The 23,780-nt window shown below is 42.1% G+C and overlaps 1 protein-coding gene across 3 annotated transcripts in view; it reads left to right on the top strand.

The window, feature by feature from the left end:
- Window positions 1-23,780, top strand: part of LOC115158197 (protein strawberry notch homolog 2) — a 121,721-nt gene that overhangs the window by 54,339 nt on the left and 43,602 nt on the right. The window contains exons 1-2 of one of the 3 annotated variants that reach the window (XM_029706850.1): window positions 2,907-3,285; window positions 4,059-4,173. In XM_029706850.1, coding sequence (XP_029562710.1) covers window positions 3,188-3,285; window positions 4,059-4,173 — 213 coding nt within the window. In that variant the 5' untranslated portion in view covers window positions 2,907-3,187. Of the gene's footprint in view, window positions 1-2,906; window positions 3,286-4,058; window positions 4,174-14,103; window positions 15,266-23,780 lie in introns of those variants that run through there. The other 2 variants (XM_029706849.1, XM_029706851.1) reach the window with 2 other exon arrangements.

Genomic DNA, 23,780 nt, shown 5'->3' with positions numbered 1-23,780 from the left:
ATGAAGGAACGTAGTCAGAGACATGTTGATGAATGTCTTGCTCGAGCTGTGGATGCAACTGGTTCACCTCTGATGCTCACAGGCAATGTGTATTGGAAGAGATTTCTGAATGTTCTTTGCCCAGCATACACCCCTCCAACCAGACATGCTTTATCTTCTAATTTGCTGGATGCAGAGTTCAACAGAGTTCAAGTGAAGGTCAAGCAAATCATAGAGAAAGCAGGCTGTATTGCAATCATCTCTGATGGGTGTTCGAATGTTCGTGGGCAAGGAATAATTAACTACATCTCCACCCCTCAACCAGTATTCTACAAGAGCACAGACACCGGGGACAACAGACACACCGGTCTCTACATTGCAGATGAGCTGAAGGCAGTCATCAATGACCTTGGACCACAGAAGGTATTTGCACTGGTGACAGACAATGCTGTGAATATGAAGGCTGCGTGGTCTAAAGTGGAGGAGTCCTACCCTCACAGCACACCCATTGGCTGTGCTGCTCATGCATTGAATCTGCTCCTCAAGGACATCATGGCACTGAAAACAATGGATACACTCTACAAGAGAGCCAAGGAAATTGTTAGGTATGTGAAGGGTCATCAAGTTATAGCCGCAATCTACCTCACCAAACAAAGAGAGAAGCATAAGAGCACCACATTGAAGCTGCCCAGCAACACCCGTTGGGGTGGTGTTGTCATGTTTGACAGTCTCCTGGAGGAGATCGAGTCTCTCCATGAAATGGCATATCACAGTCTGCCGATATGGAAATCCCCTTCAATAGGATCCTCCTGGATGATGTATTTTGGGAGAGAGTGGTAAGCAGCCTGAAACTCCTGAAACCTATAGCAGTAGTCATTGCACGGTTTGAGGGAGACAATGCCATCCTGTCTGATGTTCAGGCTGCTTGTAGATGTAAGAGAAGAAATCCATACTGCCCTGCCCATGTCACTGTTGTTCCAAGCAGAGGAAACTGCAGTTCCACCTTGGCCTGAATGACGGCAAGGTTCTTGGCAGTCTGGCGAAGTACACTTCCAAGCAAGGGCTTTGGGATGGACATACAATATGGCATTCGTTCCAAACATATCTCATCAGCCACCTGGTGGAAGGGACTTTGTGGATCCTTGGCTTTTTTCCCTGTTGCCTCGTCATCCTCCAACTCCCACCAACATCAGCCGCCTCAGAGCGCAACTGGTTCTTGTTTGGGAATACACACCAAAGCATGCAACAGGCTGACCAATACAAGGGTTGAAAAATTGGTTGCCACCCAGGCAAATTTTAGGCTTTTTGAGCCTGACAACGAGCCATCCTCAAGGTTGGAAAGTGACAGCGAAGATGAGGCCTCAGTCTGATGGTCGATTGGTCTGATTGGTCGACATTGAGGTCCAGGGAGAAGACATGGAAGCCTGAGAGGAAGACAACCAAAGCTTTAGTTTCTAGACTATCATTTTACAGATGTATATTGAAAACTTTTTTTGGGAGATGCGATAGATCATTGGGATCATTCAATTTTCCCTTTTGTTGTTCAGTGAAATCATCCCATGTGAAGTCAACTAATTTAAAGTTCAATTCGTAACTAAATTGTTTTTATTTTTATTGGAAGGATTTAATCATTTGCAATTGTCTACTTATGATAAGGTTTATGTTTGTCTCCATATATGGTAAATATATCAATGCAAAAAAAATCTACATTTAAATTGTATTAATATTAATTTGCATATTTTGCCATTAATTCCCATGGAATTACCACCTCTGAATATGCCCCCAAATGTGCAACCCTAATAGTGCCCTTCCTTTGTGCTTGTATTCTTTATATGTTCTTGGGAATGCGAATTTGCATGGAGCTGATTTCCCTGCTGTTTGATGATCAAACACACGCTCCATCCGGTTCTTTTTATTCAGTAGTTGTCCGAACTAGCCTGTTATTCTAGACGAGCAATACAGGTTTGATCTCTCTCTGAATGTTATTGCATTACACTTTAGTTTATCATGTCCTACTGTCCTGACCAAAGTTATAATCTCAGTGGTCACCTTAACTGGCTTTATCTCCCCAGACTGCAATAACAGTTATGCATCAGGTGAGAGGTGATTAGTGACAGGTTACTTTCTGTTTGGCCTGCTTGTCCTACATACACTAGATTGTGTAACAGCAGCTTGAACCAGCCCAATAGATGTAATAAAATAGCCTTTTAGTTACAGAAATATAAGAGATTAGAAATGGATTTTTGATGCTGCATAACTGGGTTGCAAATATTCCGGGAAAGGCTTGCAGTCAGTGAGGTGCTGTGGCACGGGGCCGACTGGCTTTGTCTTATTGGAATGCTGCTAGTACTGACACATTCTGCCAAGGCAGCAATATCACTGTCATATCAGGAGAGGCTACAGGGTTAGGCTCAGGATTTCCACTTTTTATTTGAAGCTTTAGGATGCTGCACTGTTACCCTTGCTAGGTGGCTGACGGTGACCCTTCAAAATAGATAAACACGTTAATAAACACCTGTACAGGTGTTTTTTCCCCCCACACTGATCAGGAAACCCTTAATTCTGATCCTAGGAAATCTGCAATACTTTTTAGGGATTTACCACACTGACTATTGTGTGCAGATCAAATCCCTGAATCTCCTTGTTAAAACACCCTCACACCAAGCTTTGCTCTAGCTATACAAAACCGCCTGGCTTTAGACCACCAGCAGCTCTCCCCGTGGCTTATCTCTCCGTTCCTATGTGAGCCTGTTCTTTAAATAACAACCTCAATTATCCTCCAGCTGATCTGTGTTCTGTGTTGGAGGACAGTTTCATCCCTCAATCCCCCATGTAGAGATCAGCTCTCACAGGATTTGAGCCTGGGAGCTGTGCGGTCGTTACTTTTACTTTCTTTCTATGCTACGCTCATTTGGGCACCGTCTTGCCCTGCCTGCTATGACTCAGTGAGAAAGTGAAAATATCACAGGCAGCAGAGGTTCCTGAGAAAGCCATCAGTGGGTATTTTTCCACTGAACTAGGTTGTGATTCCCGGAAGAGCTAGTGAAAGAGCGGAGTGCGTCTCCGTTCTCTGAAGCGCAGAGGGGAGTCACATGAAGCCCTGAGCTCAGAGAGCCGTGACTCGACACAGCTGTGTGCCACTCCAGTGTCTTTGTGTTGGTGTGTGTGTTGCAAGTTGACGCGGTACAGCTCCAGTGTGTTTGTGTTGATGCCTGTGGGTTTCTGTGCGAGTCTGACTCTGGAAGAAGGCAGTATGGTCAGTGTACAGTCAGCGTGGCCTCCGTGGATCATGGAACCCGATGACGGGTAGGTTCTTTCTCTCTTTTCCTCTCTGACTTTTTACCTTCATAGTTGGTTGTTATTAGGGTCGTGATGATACCACTATTGTGATACTCGTTAGTATTGTGGCAAGGAAACTAACGGATTTAACTTCTTTAGGAAAACAGCCCTAATGTTGAAGCAAACACATTGTCATCCAGAGTTGCATTTATTTATTTTCCAAGCTATATCGCAAAATATCTAACATACTGCAGGTTTTTAAAGGACTAAAGAGTTTAGCCTGCTTTTTGTTTTCATTTTTGCCATGGAAAAGATATTGCGCTACTGGTATTTTCACAGTCCTTGTTGTGCTCTGTGGCAGTGTCAGGCGTGACTCACTCTCCGTTCTAGTGGTTCAGCTGTGAGGCAGGCCAAAGGCTTTAGTGTTCACTTGAAGTAATACAATTTAGGTGTTATGGTGTGTCTGTAAACTGCTGATAGAAGATCACAAGATCAGTTATTAATGCGTATTAAGATAAGATAATTATCGCTTGTGTTATGACTCCACACTTTGTGTTCTTTGTTGACTTTATTTCTTTATCCTCCAACCATCATTGCTTTTAGTTATGTCTCTGGGCTAGTTTGAGACTGTTGTTTTCCAACCACCCGGTGTCCTTGTTTCCTTTGTATAAATAAAAACCAAACCCCTTTGGCCATACAGTGAAAAGCACACGTTCCCACCCATTTAATGACTAGCTAGTTCCCTCTGCTCCCCTTCCCAGTACATCTCATTAAGCTGCCTTACCTCTGACCTTTTTCAGGCAATACCACTTGAATGACACCATGCCGGATATGCACATCGACATGTTCAGCCATTCTGGGTTCCATGACGATTTCCCCTGCCTCAACCTCCCCAGAAACGGAGGCTTCCCTCAGGTAAGACCTCTCTATATCACACTCTCTGTGTCTATCCTTCTCTCCATCTTGTTTGAGCAGTCTTATCTTTCACCTGTCTCTCTCTCTTGCTGCCTCGCTGTCACTCTCTGAAAGGGAGGAGCTGCGGCTCCCCCTTACTCCTTTCATCCTACCTTAAATGTTGCACGGTCGGTTATTCCTGCCTGCAGAAACTGTGATTAAACGTTGCGTCTGACACTGTCTAGACAGAGTTAAGAAGCTACCTGCTCCTTTTCCTGTGAAGGCTTGTTATTAATAAACCGCTGTAATTTAGCAGGGCTTTGGTTGTTGGCCATCAGGTTCTATTCTGTCACTGAGAAATATGGCTGTTCTCATTGCACTTTTGAGGAACACTTAAAAGCGTGGTGTTTTTCAGTGGAGTTTTTGCATGGAGGAATTTTATCTCTTGCTTTCCTCATATTTTCTTGCGGAGGTTATGCACCATCAATCACCCTGGAGACATTCAGGACAGGCTTATTCTAACTTGGAAATGTGTAAATGACAAAGTAAGAGACATTTCCCCCCCTCCGTTTATATTTAGCATCCTTACTGTGCTATATTTAACCTCTTCATTTGCATTTTCCAATTATACACACTGTCAAGCCAGGCAGTTCTTAATTCCCATATGGAAAAGTAATCTCTCCCCTCCGCTGACTGAGAAGCCCTAACAACACAGGCGAATGACTTCACTTCTTATCTTGGCTTATTTGTATGGGGTTGAATGTTGGGGCATCTCCTCGTAGGGCTCCAGTTGCTGTGTGTGTTGTGTATAGGAGAGCAGTGATGTGTTACTAAAGAGCCAGTCACTATGCCTCTCACGTCCGTCCTGTATCAGAGTAATGACGGTTTAACAGCGGCTGGGCTGGGGGCATGCCTATGTACTTAATGAAGAGCCTCTGATCCCAGTGTGCCACCTGCCAAGTGTACACAAAGGCCTGGGACTGAACGCCCTGGTACTGCCCAGCTGTGTGGCGTAGACACGCTGTACCAAACACCTTACTCATATACCCTTCAGAAAGTATTCATATCCTTTCACTTATTACACATTTGGTTACAGCCTGAATTCCACATTTTTTGTCAAGATTTTTTTTCTCTCCCATATATGCACAAAACCCCATAATGACAAAGTGAAAATATGTTTTAAAAAATGTTTGCAAATTTATTGAAAATGAAGTACAGAAATATCTAATATACATAAGTATTCACACTCCTGTGTCTATACTTTGTAGATGCCTTTCTGGGTATGCTCAAAGCTTTCCACACCTTGGATTGTGCAAAATTTGCCTATTATTCTTTTCAAAATTCTTCAAGCTCTGTCAAATTGGTTGTTGATCATTGCTATACAACCATTTTCAGGTCTTGCCATAGATTTAAGTCAAAACCGGAACCTTCACTGTCTTGGTAAGCAACTCCAGTGTAGATTTGGCCTTGTGTTTTAGATTATTGTCCTGCTATAAAACGAATTAATCTCCCAGTGTCTGGTGGAAAGCAGACTGAACCAGCTTTTCCTCTAGTATTTTGCCGGTGCTTACCTCCATGCCGTTTCTTTTTTTATCTTGACCAACTCCCCAGTCCGATTACAAGCATAACGATTACAAGCATAACACTATGCTTGAAAATATGGAGAGTGATACTCGTGATGTATTGGATTTGCCCCAAACGTAATGCTTTGTATTCAGGGGAAAAAGTTAATTGCTTTGCCAATTTTTTTTAGGACTGTTACTTTAGTGCCTTGATGCGAACAGGATGCATGTTTTGGAATATTTTTATTCTGTACAGGCTTCCTTTTCACTCTCAATTAGGTTAGTATCGTTGAGTAACTACAGTGTTGACCCTTCCTCAGTTTTATCCTATCACAGCCATTAAACTGTTTTAAAAGTCTCCATTGACCTCATGGTGAAATCCCTGAGCAGTTTACTTCCTTTCTGGCAATTGAGTTAGGAAGGACGCCTGTATTGTTGTAGTAACTGGGTGTATTGATATAGCATCCAAAGTGTAATTGATAACTTCACCATGCTCAAAGGGATATTCAATGTCTGCTTTTTTTTACCCATCTAGCAATAGGCACCCTTCTTTGTAATGCATTAGAAAAGGGTACTATTTAATGTGGGTACTATTTAATGAAGCTGCCAGTTGAGGACTTGTGGGGCGTCTGTTTCTCAAACTAGACACTCTAATGTACTTGTCTTCTTGCTCAGTTGTGCACCAGGCCTTCCCACTTTACTTTCTATTCTGGTTAGAGCCAGTTTGCGCTGTTCTGTGAAGGGAGTAGTACACAGCATTGTACGAGATCTTCAGGTTCTTGGCAATATCTCACATGGAATAGCCTTCATTTCTGAGAACCAAAAAAAAGGCTAACGAGTTCCAGAAGAAATTGCTTTGTTTCTTGCCATTTTGAGGCTGTAATCGAACCCACACATGCTGATGCTCCAGATACTCAACTAGTCTAAGGCCAGTTTTATTGCTTCTTTAATCAGTACAACAGTTTTCAACTCTGCTAACATAATTGCAAAAGGGTTTTCTAATGATCAATTAGCCTTTTAAAATAAAGTTGGATTAGCTAACACAACGTGCCATTGGAACACGGGTGATGGTTGCTGATAATGGTCCTCTGTACGCCTATGTAGATATTCATTAAAAATCAACCGTTTCCAGCTACAATAGTAATTTACAACATTAACAATGTCTACACTGTATTTCTGATCAATTTGATGTTACTTTAATGGACAAAAAAATGTGCTTTACTTTCAAAAACAAGGACATTTCTAAGTGAACCCAACATTTTGAACGGTAGTGTACGTAGATGCATACATGCATACAGTAAAGTCGGAAGTTTACATACATCTTATCCAAATACATTTAAACTCAGTTTTTCACAATTCCTGACATTTAATCCTAGTAAATATTCCCTGTTTTAGGTCAGTTAGGATCACCACTTTATTTTAAGAATGTGAAATATCAGAATAATTGTAGAGTGATTTATTTCAGCTTTTATTTCTTTCATCACATTCCCAGTGGGTCAGAAGTTTTGGTAGCATTGCCTTTAAATTGTTTAACTTGGGTCAAATGTTTCGGGTAGCCTTCCACAAGCTTCCCACAACAATTGGGGGGAATTTTGGCCCATTCCCCCTGACGGAGCTGGTGTAACTGAGTCAGGTTTGTAGGCCTCCTTGCTCGCACAAGCCTTTTCACTTCTGCACACACATTTTCTATGGAATTGAGGTCAGGGCTTTGTGATGGCCACTCCAATACCTTGACTTTGTTGACCTTTTGCCAGAACTTTGGGAGTATGCTTGGGGTCATTGTCCATTTGGAAGACCCATTTGCGACCAAGCTTTAACTTCCTGACTGATGTCTTGAGATGTTGCTTCAATATATCCACATAATTTTACATTCTCTGTGAAGTGCACCAGCCCCTCCTGCAGCAAAGCACCCCCCCCCCCCAGCTTGATGCTGCCACCCCCATGCTTCACGGTTGGATGGTGTTCTTCGGCTTGCAAGCTTCCCCCTTTTTCCTCCAAACATAACGATGGTCATTATGGCCAAACAGTTCTATTTTTGTTTCATCAGACCAGAGGACATTTCTCCAAAAAGTATGATCTTTGTCCCAATGTGCAGTTGCAAACCGTAGTCTTTTTTTTTTTAATGGCGGTTTTGGAGCAGTGGTTTCTTCCTTGATGAGCGGCCTTTCAGGTTATGTTGATTATAGGACTCATTTTATTGTGGATATAGATACTTTCGTACCCGTTTCCTCCAGCATCTTCACAAGATCCTTTGTTGTTTTGATTTGCACTTTCACACCTACGTACGTTCATCTCTAGGAGACAGAACGCGTCTCCTTCCTGAGCGGTATGACAGCTGCGTGGTCCCATGGTGTTTATACTTGCGTACTATTGTTTGTACAGATGAACGTGGTACCTTCAGGCGTTTGGAAATTTCTCCCAAGGATGAACCAGACTTGTAGAGGTCTACAATTTTTTTTTCTGAGGTCTTGGCTGATTTGTTTTGATTTTCCCATGATGTCAAGCAAGGAGGCACTGAGTTTGAAGGTAGGCCTTGAAATACATCCACAGGTACACCTCCAATTGGCTCAAATGATGTCAATTAGGCTATCAAAAGCTTCTAAAGCCATGACATAATTTTCTGGATTTTCCCAAGCTGTTAAAAGGCACAGTCAACTCGGTGTATGTAAACTTCTGACCCACTGGAATTGTGATACAGTGAATTATAAGTGAAATAATCTGCCTGTAAACAAACAATTGTTGGAAAAATAACTTGTCATGCACAAAGTAGATGTCCTAACCGACTTGCCAAAACTATAGTTTGTTAACAAGAAATTTGTGGAGTGGTTGAAAAACTAGTTTAATGACTCCAACCTAAGTGCATGTAAACTTCCGACTTCAACTGTACATGCATAAACAAAAACATATGTGGATACCCCTTCAAATTAGTAGTTTCAGCTATTTCAGCCACACCTGTTGCTGACAGGTGTATAAATTCGAGTTCACAGCTATGCAATCTCCATAGTCAAACTTTGTCAGTAGAATGTCCTTACTGAAGAGTTCAGTGAATTTCAACGTGCACCTTCATAGGATGCCAACATTCCAACATGTCAGTTTGTCAAATTTTGTCCCTGCTAGAACTGCCCCGGGCAGCTGTAAGTGCTATTATTGTGAAGTGGACACGTCTAAGATCAGCAACGGCTCAGCCGCGAAGTGGTAGGCCACACAAGCTCACAGAATGGGACTGCCGAGTGCTGAAGCGTGTAGCACAAAAATTGTCTGTCCTCGGTTGCAACGCTCTTTACCAACTTCCAAACTGCCTCTAGAAGCAACGTCGGCACAATAACTGTTCGTTGGGAGCTTTATGAAATGGGTTTCCAGGGCCAAGCAGCCTCACAAGCCTAAGAGCGCAATGCCAAAAGTCGACTGGATCGGTGTAAAGCTCTCCGCCACTGGACTTTGGAGCAGTGGAAATGCGTTCTTTGGAGTGATGAATGATGAATCACTCTTCACTTTCTGGCAGTCTGACAAACAAATCTGGGTTTGGCAGATGCCAGTAGAATGCTGTATGCATAGTGCCAACTGTAACATTTGGTGGAAGAGGAATAATGGTCTGGGGCTGTTTTTTCATGGTTCGGGCTAGGCCCCTTAGTTCCAGTGAAGGGAAATCTTAACGTTACAGTGCTAACCTCACTAATGCTATTGTTTCGCTGAATTAAGCCTGGGCTAAATCAAATTCATTTAAATGTATGTTTTTACGCTATATTCCAAATGCCTGTATAGCAGAATACATTTTTTTGTTTTTTTTTTAAAATAATTTTGTTAATTTTTTTTTTGCGTTTTATTTCCGCTTGTTCTCATGTCTTTTTGGTCTCTTCTCGTTAACTCCTTCTGTGCTGTGCACCTTCCCATTTACACCAGATGTGACTCACCATCTGGATTTGGTCTTATGAAGCAAAATTTGAAATTGTGTTTTTTACATTGGATAAAAGTAGAGCCTCAGCTACAAAGTGGTATATCATACACTGCATTTTTGAGGAACAATGGGAATGTAATTCTGCTTTGAAAGTTATTAAACTTGTAAATTCACTTTTGATAAAATGGCCTTGTAATGTTTTGGTTTCTAGTGAAGAGCTCTTTGTCTACACCCATTCAGCATCGTTCACACCCTCTTAAGCTTTAGCCCCACCCATCTCGTTTCACTGTCGGAGCGTTCAGAGCGCACACTTGACGCTCTGGCTGATGATTTAACATAAAAACAGCCTAACCAGCTCTGCAAGCAACAATTTCACCCCGCTTTTTGCCGACGTTTACTGTCACTAGCCATATTCAACAGGTGTTGTACACTTGAGCTTAATACATGTAGCTAGCTAGGTAGGTAAACAATGAACCTGGCATGGTAAACAACGCCTAAGATCACACACCTAATGTTAGCTATCATAGTGCCAAATCATGTTACTACCCTGCATGAATATGCTGGTAGCTAACCAACCAGGTTCAATGTTAGCTAGCTAACATTAGGTTCGAACTAGCAAAGCAAACAGTTCTGGGATACGAATAATAACTTCATACACATGACATTAGCTAGCTAGCTAACAGTACACTTTAGCTTGACATTAGCTAGCTAGCTAACAGTACACTTTAGCTTGAAATGGAACCACTTTCTGTCAAAATTAGAAACATGTCATATCTGAATGTAGCTAGCTAGACTCTTACCCGTACACATCACTGTACACACATCGTCATGCACGGATACCATGCCACGGTTGCCCTTAGTTTGAAGATGTAATCCGGAGACAGGTGTTTTCGCCATCTCTTTAGCTATCATACTCTAATTCCACTGATTTTCAAAACTTGATCCTCCAGAAAGTGGAGAGCAACACTTATGCAGCTCCACTACACAATACATAAAAAAGAGATGCGTTCGACAGGATTACCAACAGACTGACCAGCTCAAATAGACGTCTATATGGCAGACCAATCCGAGCTCCCTTCTCGACATGTCCAGCCCACTCATTCTCAGCCAATCATGGCTAGTGGGAAGGTTGCCGTTTCAGTGGCTTAACCCTCCAGACTCGTAATTGAACAATTTTATTCATATTTACAGATGGCATACAAGTTTGTTATTAAGGCAGATGAAAGTTCATGTGTTCCAGTAGACATTTCTGCCCCCAAAAAGTTTAAATGGCTCGTATCAGTCATCCTGGCTAGCCTAATATAGCCAGGTCTATCTTATTTGGAATGCAGTTGTTTTAAAGAGCCAGTGTTCTATTTTGGGATGTCAAAAATGTTCTTAAAATGACATACTTTAGAAACAAAAATGAATGCAATTAGTACAATGCTATTCTAAATAATAGCGTAATGACTTATATTGCTAAATTATATTACAAAGCTTTTTAATACATAATAATCAAATGTATCACATTAATAGTTGAATATAGAGAAAGCATACCAACCTATAGGCCCTGCATCACCCCAATGAATTAAAAAAATACACCATGTCCGGGCCAGTAGATGACTGTCATCCTTGACATTTAGACTGGCCCTTCTAGACTACGTTGTTACGTTTGAGCTCAGTGTTTAACGGTTTAAAAATAATAATTCTTCACCACCGAACAGATCCAGTAGCTTCCTGGCTTGTAAAGCAGTGGAGCTATCTGAGTGCTGGTTGTTCAGTCTGACCACACTGCATCCATGTGTGCGTGTGAAAAGGGGCTGAAGCACAAGGCAGGCAGAGAAAATGTAAGTCACGGGGTCATGAGTAATCCTGAACCACTCAACCATGAGCACCATCTCTCTCTGCCCCTTCCCCCACTCTCCCTCCATGCCACTCACTCCTTTCAATATTACAGCACGGTTACACTAGGCCTATGTATAGTGTGTGGAGGATGTATGTCGTAATTGTGCTCCTGATAAACTGCCTGAGTGGCACAATTATGTTATGCTTCAACCGGCTGGTAGAGTACTGTATGCTAGCGCTGAAGTTACGCAGGTCCAACTGTTACTCAATAAATGATATTTTATGAATGTCCCCTCAGAGTGAAATCCAATCAGAGGTGCGGCCTTTGATAACCACGGCATCCGATAGGGCTAGTTTGTTGTTTCTCTAGTGTAGAGCTTGATCAGGATATCCTTATTGTTTAGAAATGCACTGCAGTGCTGTGCACTAAATGTTCATCTAGGGAATAGAGATTAACCATATTTTGAGTCTGAGAAATATTACTCTACAACGTAATCTATGAATGATCATTGAGTGCATCACTGATTTATTCATTAGGCCTATCTATCCATATGAAGGCTATACTGTATACTCTGGACTCAATAATCTGACCCTGGTTACCATGGAGAATGGAGACATTTCCATTGTGCTCTTGAATGTAATTATTGTTGGTCTCCTAACATCAACTGCCCTGAGTGCTTTCTGATTAAAATGGCTGGTAAGGAGGCCCCTTCTGGTACTCGGCAGAAACTGATTGGCTCTGTGAGGGGAGAAGTAATAGGAGTGTGTATGCTTGCGGTGTGTGTGTATGTAGGAAGTGCCTTGGGCCTCTGTAGTACTCAGGATGAGCGTTGCAGTCAGGCTTGGTAGAAGGATCTTGTTGTGGGGAGATATGTAGGCAGTCAATTGAACTTTTTCACATTTCTGACCGGTCAAACGGTGCTGCACTTAGTAGGTGAGGATGTGTAAGGAGCGGTGGAGAGTTTGTGGCGCTCTGTGTGTTCATGCTCACCTACATGCGTGTTTACCTGAAATCAGAATGCATGTAAACACATGGCTAGCATTCTTGCTAGAGAGAGTACTTTCTGTGGCATGATGCTAGCATGTTGTCACCGAGTTTAGAGAACGAGTCAGACTGCTTGCAGGGCCACACACACACACACACACACACACACACACACACACACACACACACACACACACACACTGATGACCACCTCGTGGCCTGGGTCACGAGCTCTGTGGTCTGAACTCTCCGCACAGACTGATTTGCTGTGTGACATGATTCAGGGAAAATAAGAAAAATACTGCCCTGCTTAGTGCTTACTGGAAGAAGAATAGTAGGAAAGCACTTTTACGAACCATAGTTCTCTCCTCTAAGCCAAGGTCTAGAGTGACGAGTGAACAGAGCTCTACATCCACGGCGCATACACATTCGGCACTGTGAACGCTTTAAAACACACACACACACCCACACACACCGCACATACTCTTTGCTACTTCCTGCGTGTCCCACACCTCTGTATAGGTGCATATGTCAGGTTATCTTCTGTTATGTCACATTGGTGGGTTTGAACCGGCCCGTTCTGCCTCCCCACCTGCTCATATCCTCCAAGGAGAGACAATATGAGAGGCTTTAATAAAGGCATGTTCAACTCTGTAGTAAATCCCTCTTAAGCCCTGTACTGCAAAGGAATGGCTCAATAAGAGATTTTGGATAAGGTCCGTTGACTTAACACTGTCAGGTTCTGTACCAAGAGAATAGTGCCATGTGTTCTGTTTCATTGTAACTGAATCAACCTCAATTACTTGTTTTATTGTCCCTGCTTGTTTTTGTTGCAGTAGAAAGCCTTGGAGGTGGTACTGTTCATTTAATAGTTAAATTATGAGATGCAGGTCTTATTCCAGGCTTGTTTTGCAAAGTCAGTTTCATTTCTCTTCTAACACGTGTCACAAATTGCCTGTTGGATGGCCTACTTTTATACCAGGAAGTAAACAAAGGGGATTGTAACAAAGGGTTGCTACAGGCAGTCCTCCCAGTTGAGGCAAACAACTAACCTTGCAATTTGTGGGAAATGTTGCTTTTAATGTTTCACACTCTTATGGATTTACAGAGATTGAAAATGTAGTTTTCAACAACAGCAGCCCACCCTGCCACAGTGTTTGTATTGTCTGGGCTGTGACACAGAAGGGAGAGATGATACTGAATGCTTGAAAGATGCAGCTCATCAGTGACACATCCTTGCCAATGTCCCAATAGACTCAGAGTGACCTTAACAGGCCAGAGGATTCCCACAATCTCACTCATGACACCACCCAGACGGTCCACTCAGTTGGTCTCCCCCCGTAGACCAGCCCAGTGGAGGTGGGCAACAAGGTGCCACAGTAGACCTGATGCCCCATCTGTTCCTGTTAGCAGGGGGCGGTGGCCATGTACCGTCCCTCTACCAGGATGGAGGATGTGATTTGTGAAAAGATGTGATTTGTTTCTCATGAATCATGATTTTATTTTTTATTTTATATAAAAGAAGGAAATCCATAGCTATCTTTTTAGTACTAGCCTTTAAAAAAATGTTATATATATATATATATATATATTTATAATATTTATTTATAATATTTATTTATTTGAATTTATCAGTAGCATTTTCCCCAGATGTTTTGACAATCAGCCTTGTTTCCCGTAAGTGGAGATGGAGTGTGTCTGTGCAGGACTCTGGATGGGCAGATAGAGAAGACATCAGCTGTTGAAGGGCCTTCCGTCATATCAGTCTAAATCATTGTAATCTCTATGTATTTTTTTTAAAAACATTTTAGGTAGACCTAGCTTTTATCTGTTTGTCTGTATTACATATATGCCTATGCTATAAATGATGACTTCAAAAATCTATCAGATACACTCTCACTCATTGTCAGTGTCTTTGGATTGTCTCTGTGGACAGAACAGTTAAAGATTGAGACATCAAAACCAGTATTTATGAATCATGTAGCTAGATGTGTGTGTCCGGTGCTTTGACAGCTTGAAATGACAAGTCCATATACTGTAGCTCAATACTGATAAGTGACTACCCGTTCCATTAGCTCTTTAATTAGTTTGACATCTGAGCAAAACTCGATCATTAAAAGTCCAGATAATTTTCACTTCTAGAAGCAGCACAGCCTTGAAACAGAACCTATTCTGTCAGGCAGACAAAAGTCAGTGTCTGAAAATAAACCTGCTAGCCAGCCAACCTCTAAATATAATAATCATTAAATACTGATCCGAGACATTGAACACGGCCGTATGCAACGGCGTGAGAGCCGCTAGCAAGGACCCATTTGCGCAGGACTGTTTAAACTACAAATGCGGTTGAGTTACACCATGTACAGTAAAATGGGCTTGACTGCCAGTAACTCTAGTCACTTACCAACAGAAGCATCATTTCCTGAAAGCTCCTCCCCGCCTCCCTCTGCTCCCCTCCCCCTCCTCTGCTCTCTCCCCAGCACCTTAGAGCATTGAGGAACTAGACCACAATCAATATGTCTAAACCTCTATGTAAATACCTGTCAATCCAGTCATAGTAGGAAGTGTATGTTTTTAGGGCAGTGTTTTCTTCCCAGAGCCTACCTGTAGTATGTGTTGTCCATTTGTGTGTGTTGGTGTGTTCTGAAAGGAACTGGTAGGGCCGTCTGCTATTGGGAAACATTCCAGATGTGAGGTGTTTCCACTGCTCCAGCACATGGAAGGATCTGTTCTAAGGGAAAGGTGAATTAGGAGAGTGTGGTATTTCACCCCAGAGCTTTTGGACTCATGTCTTCTATCCTGCAGTTTTGGACTAAACTCTATTCACAGTTGGGACGACCACTTCCCAAGGTACTGCTGTTCTTTATGTTTAAGTGTGTAAAGCAGGGAGCTTGGTGTCTGGGGTTAACACAAATGTGTATATATGTTAGCTGACTGTTTTTTAATTTGATGGTTTCTTTTTTTTAATCAAATGTTTGTTTGAGACACATTGTCGTGTATAGGTAATGGGGAATATCTAGGTTAGGTGTTATCTAGTGCATTTCCCAATGCTGTTTTTAGTGTGGTTGTAATTTCTTTGTTTGAACGGGTTATTAAAAAGGATGCTTCCTGCTCCTTACACCTCCTTGATAAAATAGAAATCTTCTGTACACCTATGACTCAACTATTTTCTGTCAAGCTTGCATCATGGCCTCATCAGACTTATGTCTAATTTTGTCTAAAAACCTCATCTCCATTTTTGCCATTTAAATATATATATATATTTCTTTTTAACCTGTATTGAAAACAGTAACTCCCTTCAATGTACTCTGAACATTTCATGACTCTAGGACCAAGAAGAGATATTCAAAATAATTGTGTATTTGTTCATGTGAAAATGTGGCAGTTTTTTTTATTTCCTAAAACTTTTCTGTTTTAGAGATAAATGGTTTTCATCAGACGGTGACGATTTGCTGAAGGTGTTCAGGGCTCAACAGTGCACACATTTAACTCGGACATGCGCCTAAATAGGAGCATCACTGTGCCTAGAATAATAACTTTTTCTATCTTTAATATCTCAAGTATATTTAATTGTGCTCCTAAATTTCTTTGTGCGCCAACATTTTTCAACTTAGGCGCACACGTGCATGTTGTTAAATATAAAATGCAGCGTAGGGCCCAGGTGTTGCCATTTCAGAAATGTATAGCCACTGCTCTTATCAATAAGCAATTGCTGAAATATGTTCTGGTGCTCATTCGCTTTTTCACACGTTATTCTTAGACATTGGACGGTTTTATATTCAATATGTCATTTTCAATAAAACGTCATACGTTCGATTTGGCTGCTGGGGGGCAAGGAGGCCCCTAGCTCCGCTAAAACCATTGACATCTACGTGCTGTTTTCAAGGAATTGTTAAATAAATGTTATAACTATTTGGTTTTAATATCATCACCTATTGAGCATAGTCAGAACTACACATTTCTGTTTAGTCCATGCAAAACAATTGCGCACATTTGGCCCTATCATCAGAGTTATACAACTAGTGACTGCATGCTTTTCTTGATCTGTAAACACCAATGATCATGTCATTTGAGATATGTGAAGGTACCTATCCGTTTGGCATGTAGCTAGCTAAACAAACATAATTTTGCTTACTTCATCAGAGATTAGGCTTTTGGAAAGAGCTTGACATCAGCAAGACCTCGTCCTGGTGAAGTTGACAGTTAGACTTCAGTCCTCAGTGTAAATGGCAAGCAAATCATGATGTACTGTTTTATTCGTTTTTGTTTATTTTGTGATGTGCATTAATGTGTCTAGACCCTTTGGCAGCAGCTTTTAAAAAACATTATTTAACCTTTACTTAACTAGGCAAGTCCGTTAAGAACAAATTCTTATTTACAATGACGGCCTAGGAACAGTGGGTTAACTGCCTTGTTCAGGGGCAGAACGACAGATTTTTACTTTGTCAGCTCGGGGATTTGATCTAGCAGCCTTTCGGTTACTGGCCCAACACTAACCACTAGGCTACCTGCCGCCCCAATCCCCAGCTAATTGGGATCCATAATAAATGTAAATCAAACTATTTGGATAGAGACCTAGTTTATCCCCTGAAAGTTTGCTTGTTAACTAGCCATATTGATATGATCTGTTATTAGCTTGTTAGGCAATTTGACATGGTCCATCAATCAGTGTAGCCTACAGTGAGGGAAAAAAAGAATTTGATCCCCTGCTGATTTTGTACGTTTGCCCACTGACAAAGAAATTACCAGTCTATAATTTTAATGGTAGGTTTATTTGAACAGTGAGAGACAGAATAACAACACAAAAATCCAGAAAACCGCATGTCAAAAATGTTATAAATTGATTTGCATTTTAATGAGGGAAATAATCAAAACTAGCTAAATGAAAATGATACACATCTAAAAGTAACTTCTATTGCCATTGCCAATATGTCAAAATAACCTACATAAAGCCAACAAATAAAAAGATTGCAGTCCGCAGATAGAATATTTATTTTTGTCAGGATATTTTCTATAAATCACATTGGCTCTGCATGCCCTGTCTGCAAGGAACTTGAAACGTATCAACTATTATCTTGGATCCGGTCTGAAGCTGGTGCTAGCAAACTTTCAATATTGTATAAAAATGATGGGCACTCAGTTTCCCACGCCAGAGAGCTCTGTACAGACACATACAGCTGTAGGCTATTTGCGCAAGGGATACGAAGTAATCAGGTAGGCCTTTTTAATGACATTTCCACCAGATCAGAGCTTGACATTTTGTCCCCTTTCATGCTGAGTAGTTATCGAAAGGCTACATTGAGGATCTATTGTCATTTTCAATGGATGTAAAAACAGACCGCTTACTTGCTTTTTGAGGCAAAGAAAATATTGCTTTGAGAAGCTCCACAGTGATGGTGAGTTAAGACAATCAGAAATAGTATCACATCCCCAAACGGGCACATTTATAAGCCTACATTTGCGCCCAGGCCAGGTAGCCTAGGCCTAGTAATATGCGTAATCATTTAAAAATGTGTGTCCTTAATCAAGATTGACAGAGCTTAAATTGACAATTCGTAAATGGCATGAAATGAACCAGAACTTTTTCCGCACAGTGTAGCCTAGGTTGTGTGCTCTGCAAAAAATGTGTGCACTCCGACAATGACAACAGCAAGACTGTAATAATAATATATTGAATGCATTAACAGAAATTACTGTAACAAAACAAACATTGTCGATTAGAGGTTATGGTAAATGATCCTGGTGTGCCATCCCTGCGGCCTCCACAATGGATTAGTCCCCTCAGACAGGCGTGAATCAGACGAGTGTCTCGTGTGCAGTTAACACTTAAATATTTGCCACTGCTCGACTAAAAAATCTTGGTCGACTAAATGGGTTCAGCCCTAATAGTAAACTCAGCAAAAGAAGAAACGTCCTCTCGCTGTCAGCTGCGTTTATTTTCAGCAAACTTAACATGTGTAAATATTTCTATGAACATAAGATTCAACAACTGATACATAAACTGAACAAATTCCACAGACGTGACTAACAGAAATGGGAAAATGTGTCCCTGAACAAAGGGGGGGGGTCAAAATCAAAAGTAACAGTCAGTATTTGGTGTGTCCACCAGCTGCATTAAGTACTGCAGTGCATCTCCTCCTCATGGACTGCACCAGATTTGCTAGTTCTTGCCGTGAGATGTTACCCCACTCTTTCACCAAGGCACCTGCAATTTCCCGGACATTTCTGGGGGGAATGGCCCTAGCCCTCAGCCTCCGATCCAACAGGTCCCAGACGTGCTCAATGGGATTGAGATCCGGGCTCATCGCTGGTCATGACAGAACACTGACATTCCTGTCTTGCAGGAAATCACGCACAGAACAAGCAGTATGGCTGGTGGCATTGTCATGCTGGAGGGTCATGTCAGGATGAGCCTGCAGGAAGGCTACCACATGAGGGAGGAGGATGTCTTCCCTGTAACGCACAGCGTTGAGATTGCCTGTAATTACAACAAGCTCAGTCCGATGATGCTGTGACACACGCCCCAGACCATGACGGACCCTCCACCTCCAAATCGATCCTGCTCCAGAGTGCAGGCCTCGGTGTAACGCTCATTCCTTCGACGATAAACATGAATCCGACCATCACCCCTGGTGAGACAAAACCGCGACTCGTCAGTGAAGAGCACTTTTTGCCAATCCTGTCTGGTCCAGCGACGGTGGGTTTGTGTCCATAGGCGACGTTGTTGCCGGTGATGTCTGGTGAGGACCTGCCTTACAACAGTAAGGACTTGTAGGCCTGATGGAGGGATTGTGCGTTCCATCCTCACAGTTGTTGTTGCCATCCTCTACCTGTCCCACAGGTGTGATGTTTAGATGTACCGATCCTGTGCAGGTGTTGTTACACGTGGTCTGCCACTGCGAGGACGATCAGCTGTCCGTCCTGTCTCCCTGTAGCGCTGTCTTAGGCATCTCACAGTACGGACATTGCAATTTATTGCCCTGGCCACATCTGCAGTCCTCATGCCTCCTTGCAGCATGCCTAAGGCACATTCACACAGATTAACAGGGATCCTAGGCATCTTTCTTTTGGTGTTTTTTTTTTAGTCAGTAGAAAGGCCTCTTTAGTGTCCTAAGTTTTCATAACTGTGACCTTAATTGCCTACCGTCTGTAAGCTGTTAGTGTCTTAACGACCGTTCCACAGGTGCATATTCATTAATTGTTTATGGTTCATTGAACAAGCATGGGAAACAGTGTTTAAACCCTTTACAATGAAGATCTGTGAAGTAATTTGGATTTTTACGAGTTATCTTTGAAATACAGGGTCCTGAAAAAGGGACGTTTCTTTTTTTGCTGAGTTTTACATCCAAATAGTTAACATTTTATTTAACAATCCCTTGAAAACAGCAAGCGGTTGTCAGTTGTTTTAGCGAAACTGACTCATTGACCCCCAGCTGGCAAATCGAACATGCTACGCCGTATTGTGATGTTTTATTGAAAACTACCTATAGGCTATTATAAAATAAATAAATATATGTGAAATATGATTATTGTATGGTTATTATGAAGCATATTGGTGGTTTTCTAGAGTGGGAGCTGGAAATGCTGTTGTTTCACGTTGAGCTTCATGGGCTGCTCGTCCCTGTTGGTGTCTGCCAGTCACAATTAATGTGACAAACGGCTGTCCATACAGCAGCCTTCCAGTAAGTCCTAGAACCTGGTAGTTGTGCACGACCACCATACAGCACACGTCATGTATCTGCGCGCTCCTCCTCTCTCTATTCCAAGTATGGAGGACAGGAAACAGCTATACATTATCTAAAAGGTTTTTGGTCAGAATTCATCTGTAGTTTATATGATTCATGGTCATTCATCTGATCACATGATATGGCTCCAAGGGTGTGCCAAGTTGATATTATCAACAATTTCCGTGTTTTGACCATAATGGCCATTTTTACGGTCATATTTATCTGAATACGAGCGTCATGCAGTGGTCAGCGTCATGCTCTATTCTTCCATTGACGTCCGCCCAGTGAGTGTGTAGAGTAAACTTTGTCCTCAGTAATAATTCCCCGGACCTCTCCGGTCCAGAGGGGCTGTGTGTGTGTGTGTGTGTGTGTGTGTGTGTGTGTGTGTGTGTGTGTGGATTGCCAGTTCCATGGCAGATGCCAGGGAGTCAGCACTATTTTAAGCCCAGAGTGACGGCAAGGCATGTGTCTTACTGGAAGTGGCAGAGGGAGTGAGAGAATGGAGGAGGGAGACTCATTGGCACTGGGATCACTATGAGTGGTGTCCTCCTGTCCTGGGTGAGTCACTGAGTTAGAACTTGACAACCCCAGCCCACTGACTGACCACAGGTGGAACTTACTGACAAAGACTGGAAGGTTAGCTGAGTTCATGGGCTTTTGGTTTTGGATTGTGTGGGTTGGGATTTCAGAGGAGTCTTTTTTTTCTAAAGCCAATTCTATTCCAAATCAAAAAAGAAAGGATAACTGGTATTAAGAATGTTTCATGTCACTGTAATTTTTTTGTTGTACTGAAATATGTTTGTATTTCATATCTTTTGGCCTATTTAGTTTGCAAATAAGGACAATCTTAGCCTGCGCAATAATTACCAGGCAATTCTTTGGAATTGAGTTATCTGATGGGAACTGAGTTACTTATCTGACGTCAGATCCCCACCAAATCCACTTTTCTTGTGGATGCCGGCTCACACCTGCCCCGCACCCCAAAACACACACACACACTGCCACACCTCTGAATGCACAAGAAGGAAAGATTGTTAGCCTAGGCCAGGTATCTGCTTTCACCAGTCCAGTTTTTTCTCATCAGTGCAGAATCAGATGAACTGAACGAGACAAGGAAAGGAATCTACATTAAACAAGAGATACCCTCCGTGTGTGCCATCTCCTCTCCACCAAGCCCTTTTCTACTTCCTCTTGGCAGATCCCCACAGCTGCTGACATGGAGATCACCAGGGCCGCTGACTGCTGCCCTCCTATTGGGCTAACCCTCTTCCCTTTTGCATGACTGGCTCTGTTATCATTTCCCGAACTATGGTGTTTTTTCCGATTTCTTATTATATCTGACTGTTGACTTTAGAGCTTATACTTGTTGCAGAGAAGAAGAGAGGGGTTTCACGTAAGGGAACTGAGCGTTACAGAACATTCGGATAGAAATGTGTTGTGTAAACCAGACATGATTCTCTGGTGTGTAGAACAGATTTAGTTCTATACATTACATTTCTGTTATCTTAACGTTGTACCCCACTGAATGCATTTGATGGTGGTGGTGTTGACTTAAGGGGATTGTTATGAGTGTGTCCTACTGCTCTCCACTTTCAATGGAAAACACAGCCTGAAAGATTCTCCCCGTCTCTCTCTGCCGACCCAAAACAGACATCTCAGCAGGCCTCCGAGCCAGCTGTATTCTTCTTTATCATTAACCTATAAGCCTGACATGGCATCCTTTTATTATTGAAGAGTTAGGAAATATTGAAACGTTCCAGAGGCCAGCTTCCCTTCTTTCCTGTGGCTGGGCAGGACGTGAAGGCCTCTGTGGGTGTCCTTGTGCTGGGATGGGCTGTGTGTTTATAGGGCAGAGCAGTACACTGTACTGTATGTAAAGGATGTGGGTAACGTAGACTGCCTGGGATAACATAATCCAGACAGCTCCGTGCCTCCCAGGCTATCAGTCAGGCTCTGGTGACAGCAGCAGGGACAGGGTTCCATACAGGGTCCACAAACATGACCCACACTGGAGACCGGTGGGGCTTCCTCCTCCCACCGTCCCTTCTGGCCCTGTCCCAGGCACTGATCGAAGGTCAGTTTTGCGTCCCCTTCCTTGAATAATAAGGTTAGATGTTTTGTTATTTTATTAGGATCCCTATTAGCAGTTGCGAAAGCACCATCTACTCTTCCTGGGGTCCACACACAACATGAAAATGACATGATACAGAACATTAATAGACAAGAAAAGCTCAAGGACAAATTTACATACATTTTAAAATGGCACACATCAATACACACAAAATATCTAGGTTAGGATTGGAGGAGGGTAAGTTGTTTTCACAAGCAACTGCTATTGGGAGCGTTTCACCCAGCTGTGTTGGCATCAGGTGCTGTGATGTTATCTTTGAGTCAGCAGGGTGGCGTATTGGAACATTACAGAACCACTTGGCTCCTAACTCCAAGGGATTTAAAGGGCCATGAAACAATAAGGCCGTACAATTGATTCTTTTTAATAAACCACACAGCAGTATAGAAAAATAAACGAAGGAAAGAAATACTCATTTTTGGTCTGATTCTGCTAAAAATGCTAACCACGGCACATTTTGGGTAGAAAAACATCCAAACATAACACCACAATAAGAGTTGGGTTAAGGTTATCGTCTTGAGATGGACTGAATGACTTACTCTCCACTACCTAGGCTGGCCTGGCAGAGTAGAGTGGGATTCCCTGGCTGCCTCATCAGATTTTCTGGAGGAGGAGGAAGAGTGGTGGTGAGGGTTTCAGGAAGTCTCTGCTTATTCCCTCTGGCTGAATGATAGGAGGAGGCGGGAGAAGTTATCCTGATATCGAGACCTACGATCAGCTTACCACCGCCACCAAATAAAATCCTTACCTTTACTGTTAGTGGATAAAATGTCAAACTGACCTCAGCTAGTGCTGAGCGATTAGTGCTTTTTGAGGTCGTTTCGATTCTATATATTTTTAACATGGTAACGTCGTTATTTCATAATGCATTTCATAATTGTATAGCTTTTTAATGTGATTTCCAATTAAAAATAGTGAACATTCAATTGCCAAAACATTGAAAATGTTCCATTGTCTCTGTCAGTTCAACATTGAGTAGACACCAATATAAAAATAAGAAATTACTATGAAATAATCAAATATTTCAGTTGTGTATATCACTTTGTTTTTATTATTTTAAAATCCTTAAAGTAATCATCGTATTTCTGCTCAGGCAGTAGCAGTCAGCCAGCCACGCCATACTGTACTGTCTTTTTAGTCATCCTATTTAGCTATTTATGCTGCAGAGCTGTTTGACAATCATTTTACTAGTTCTTCAAAGTAGATAAGGTATACTTTAACCAACGGTCTCTCTCTCGTAGTTCGGTACATTCCTCTCATGTGGTCTGTGTGTAACCTAACCTAAAATAGCAGGCATAAAAGTGGATCTCTACAGAGATCTGTATTTAATGACGCGATGCTCATGTCTATGCCCTAACAATGGGAGTCATTGTCCCAAAGGTTGGAAGGCAGGCATGATGTGTCGGTTCAAAATAAGACTATAGAAACGCATTGTGTTATTTTGGACAGATTTGCCTCGTCCTCTCTGATCTGTATCTGAGCCTTAAAAAAACGGTGCAATGGATTACGG

This window comes from Salmo trutta, chromosome 22 (genome assembly GCF_901001165.1).
Source record: "Salmo trutta chromosome 22, fSalTru1.1, whole genome shotgun sequence".
Lineage (NCBI taxonomy): Eukaryota > Metazoa > Chordata > Actinopteri > Salmoniformes > Salmonidae > Salmo > Salmo trutta.
This window is presented reverse-complemented; position numbering and strand designations above follow the sequence as displayed.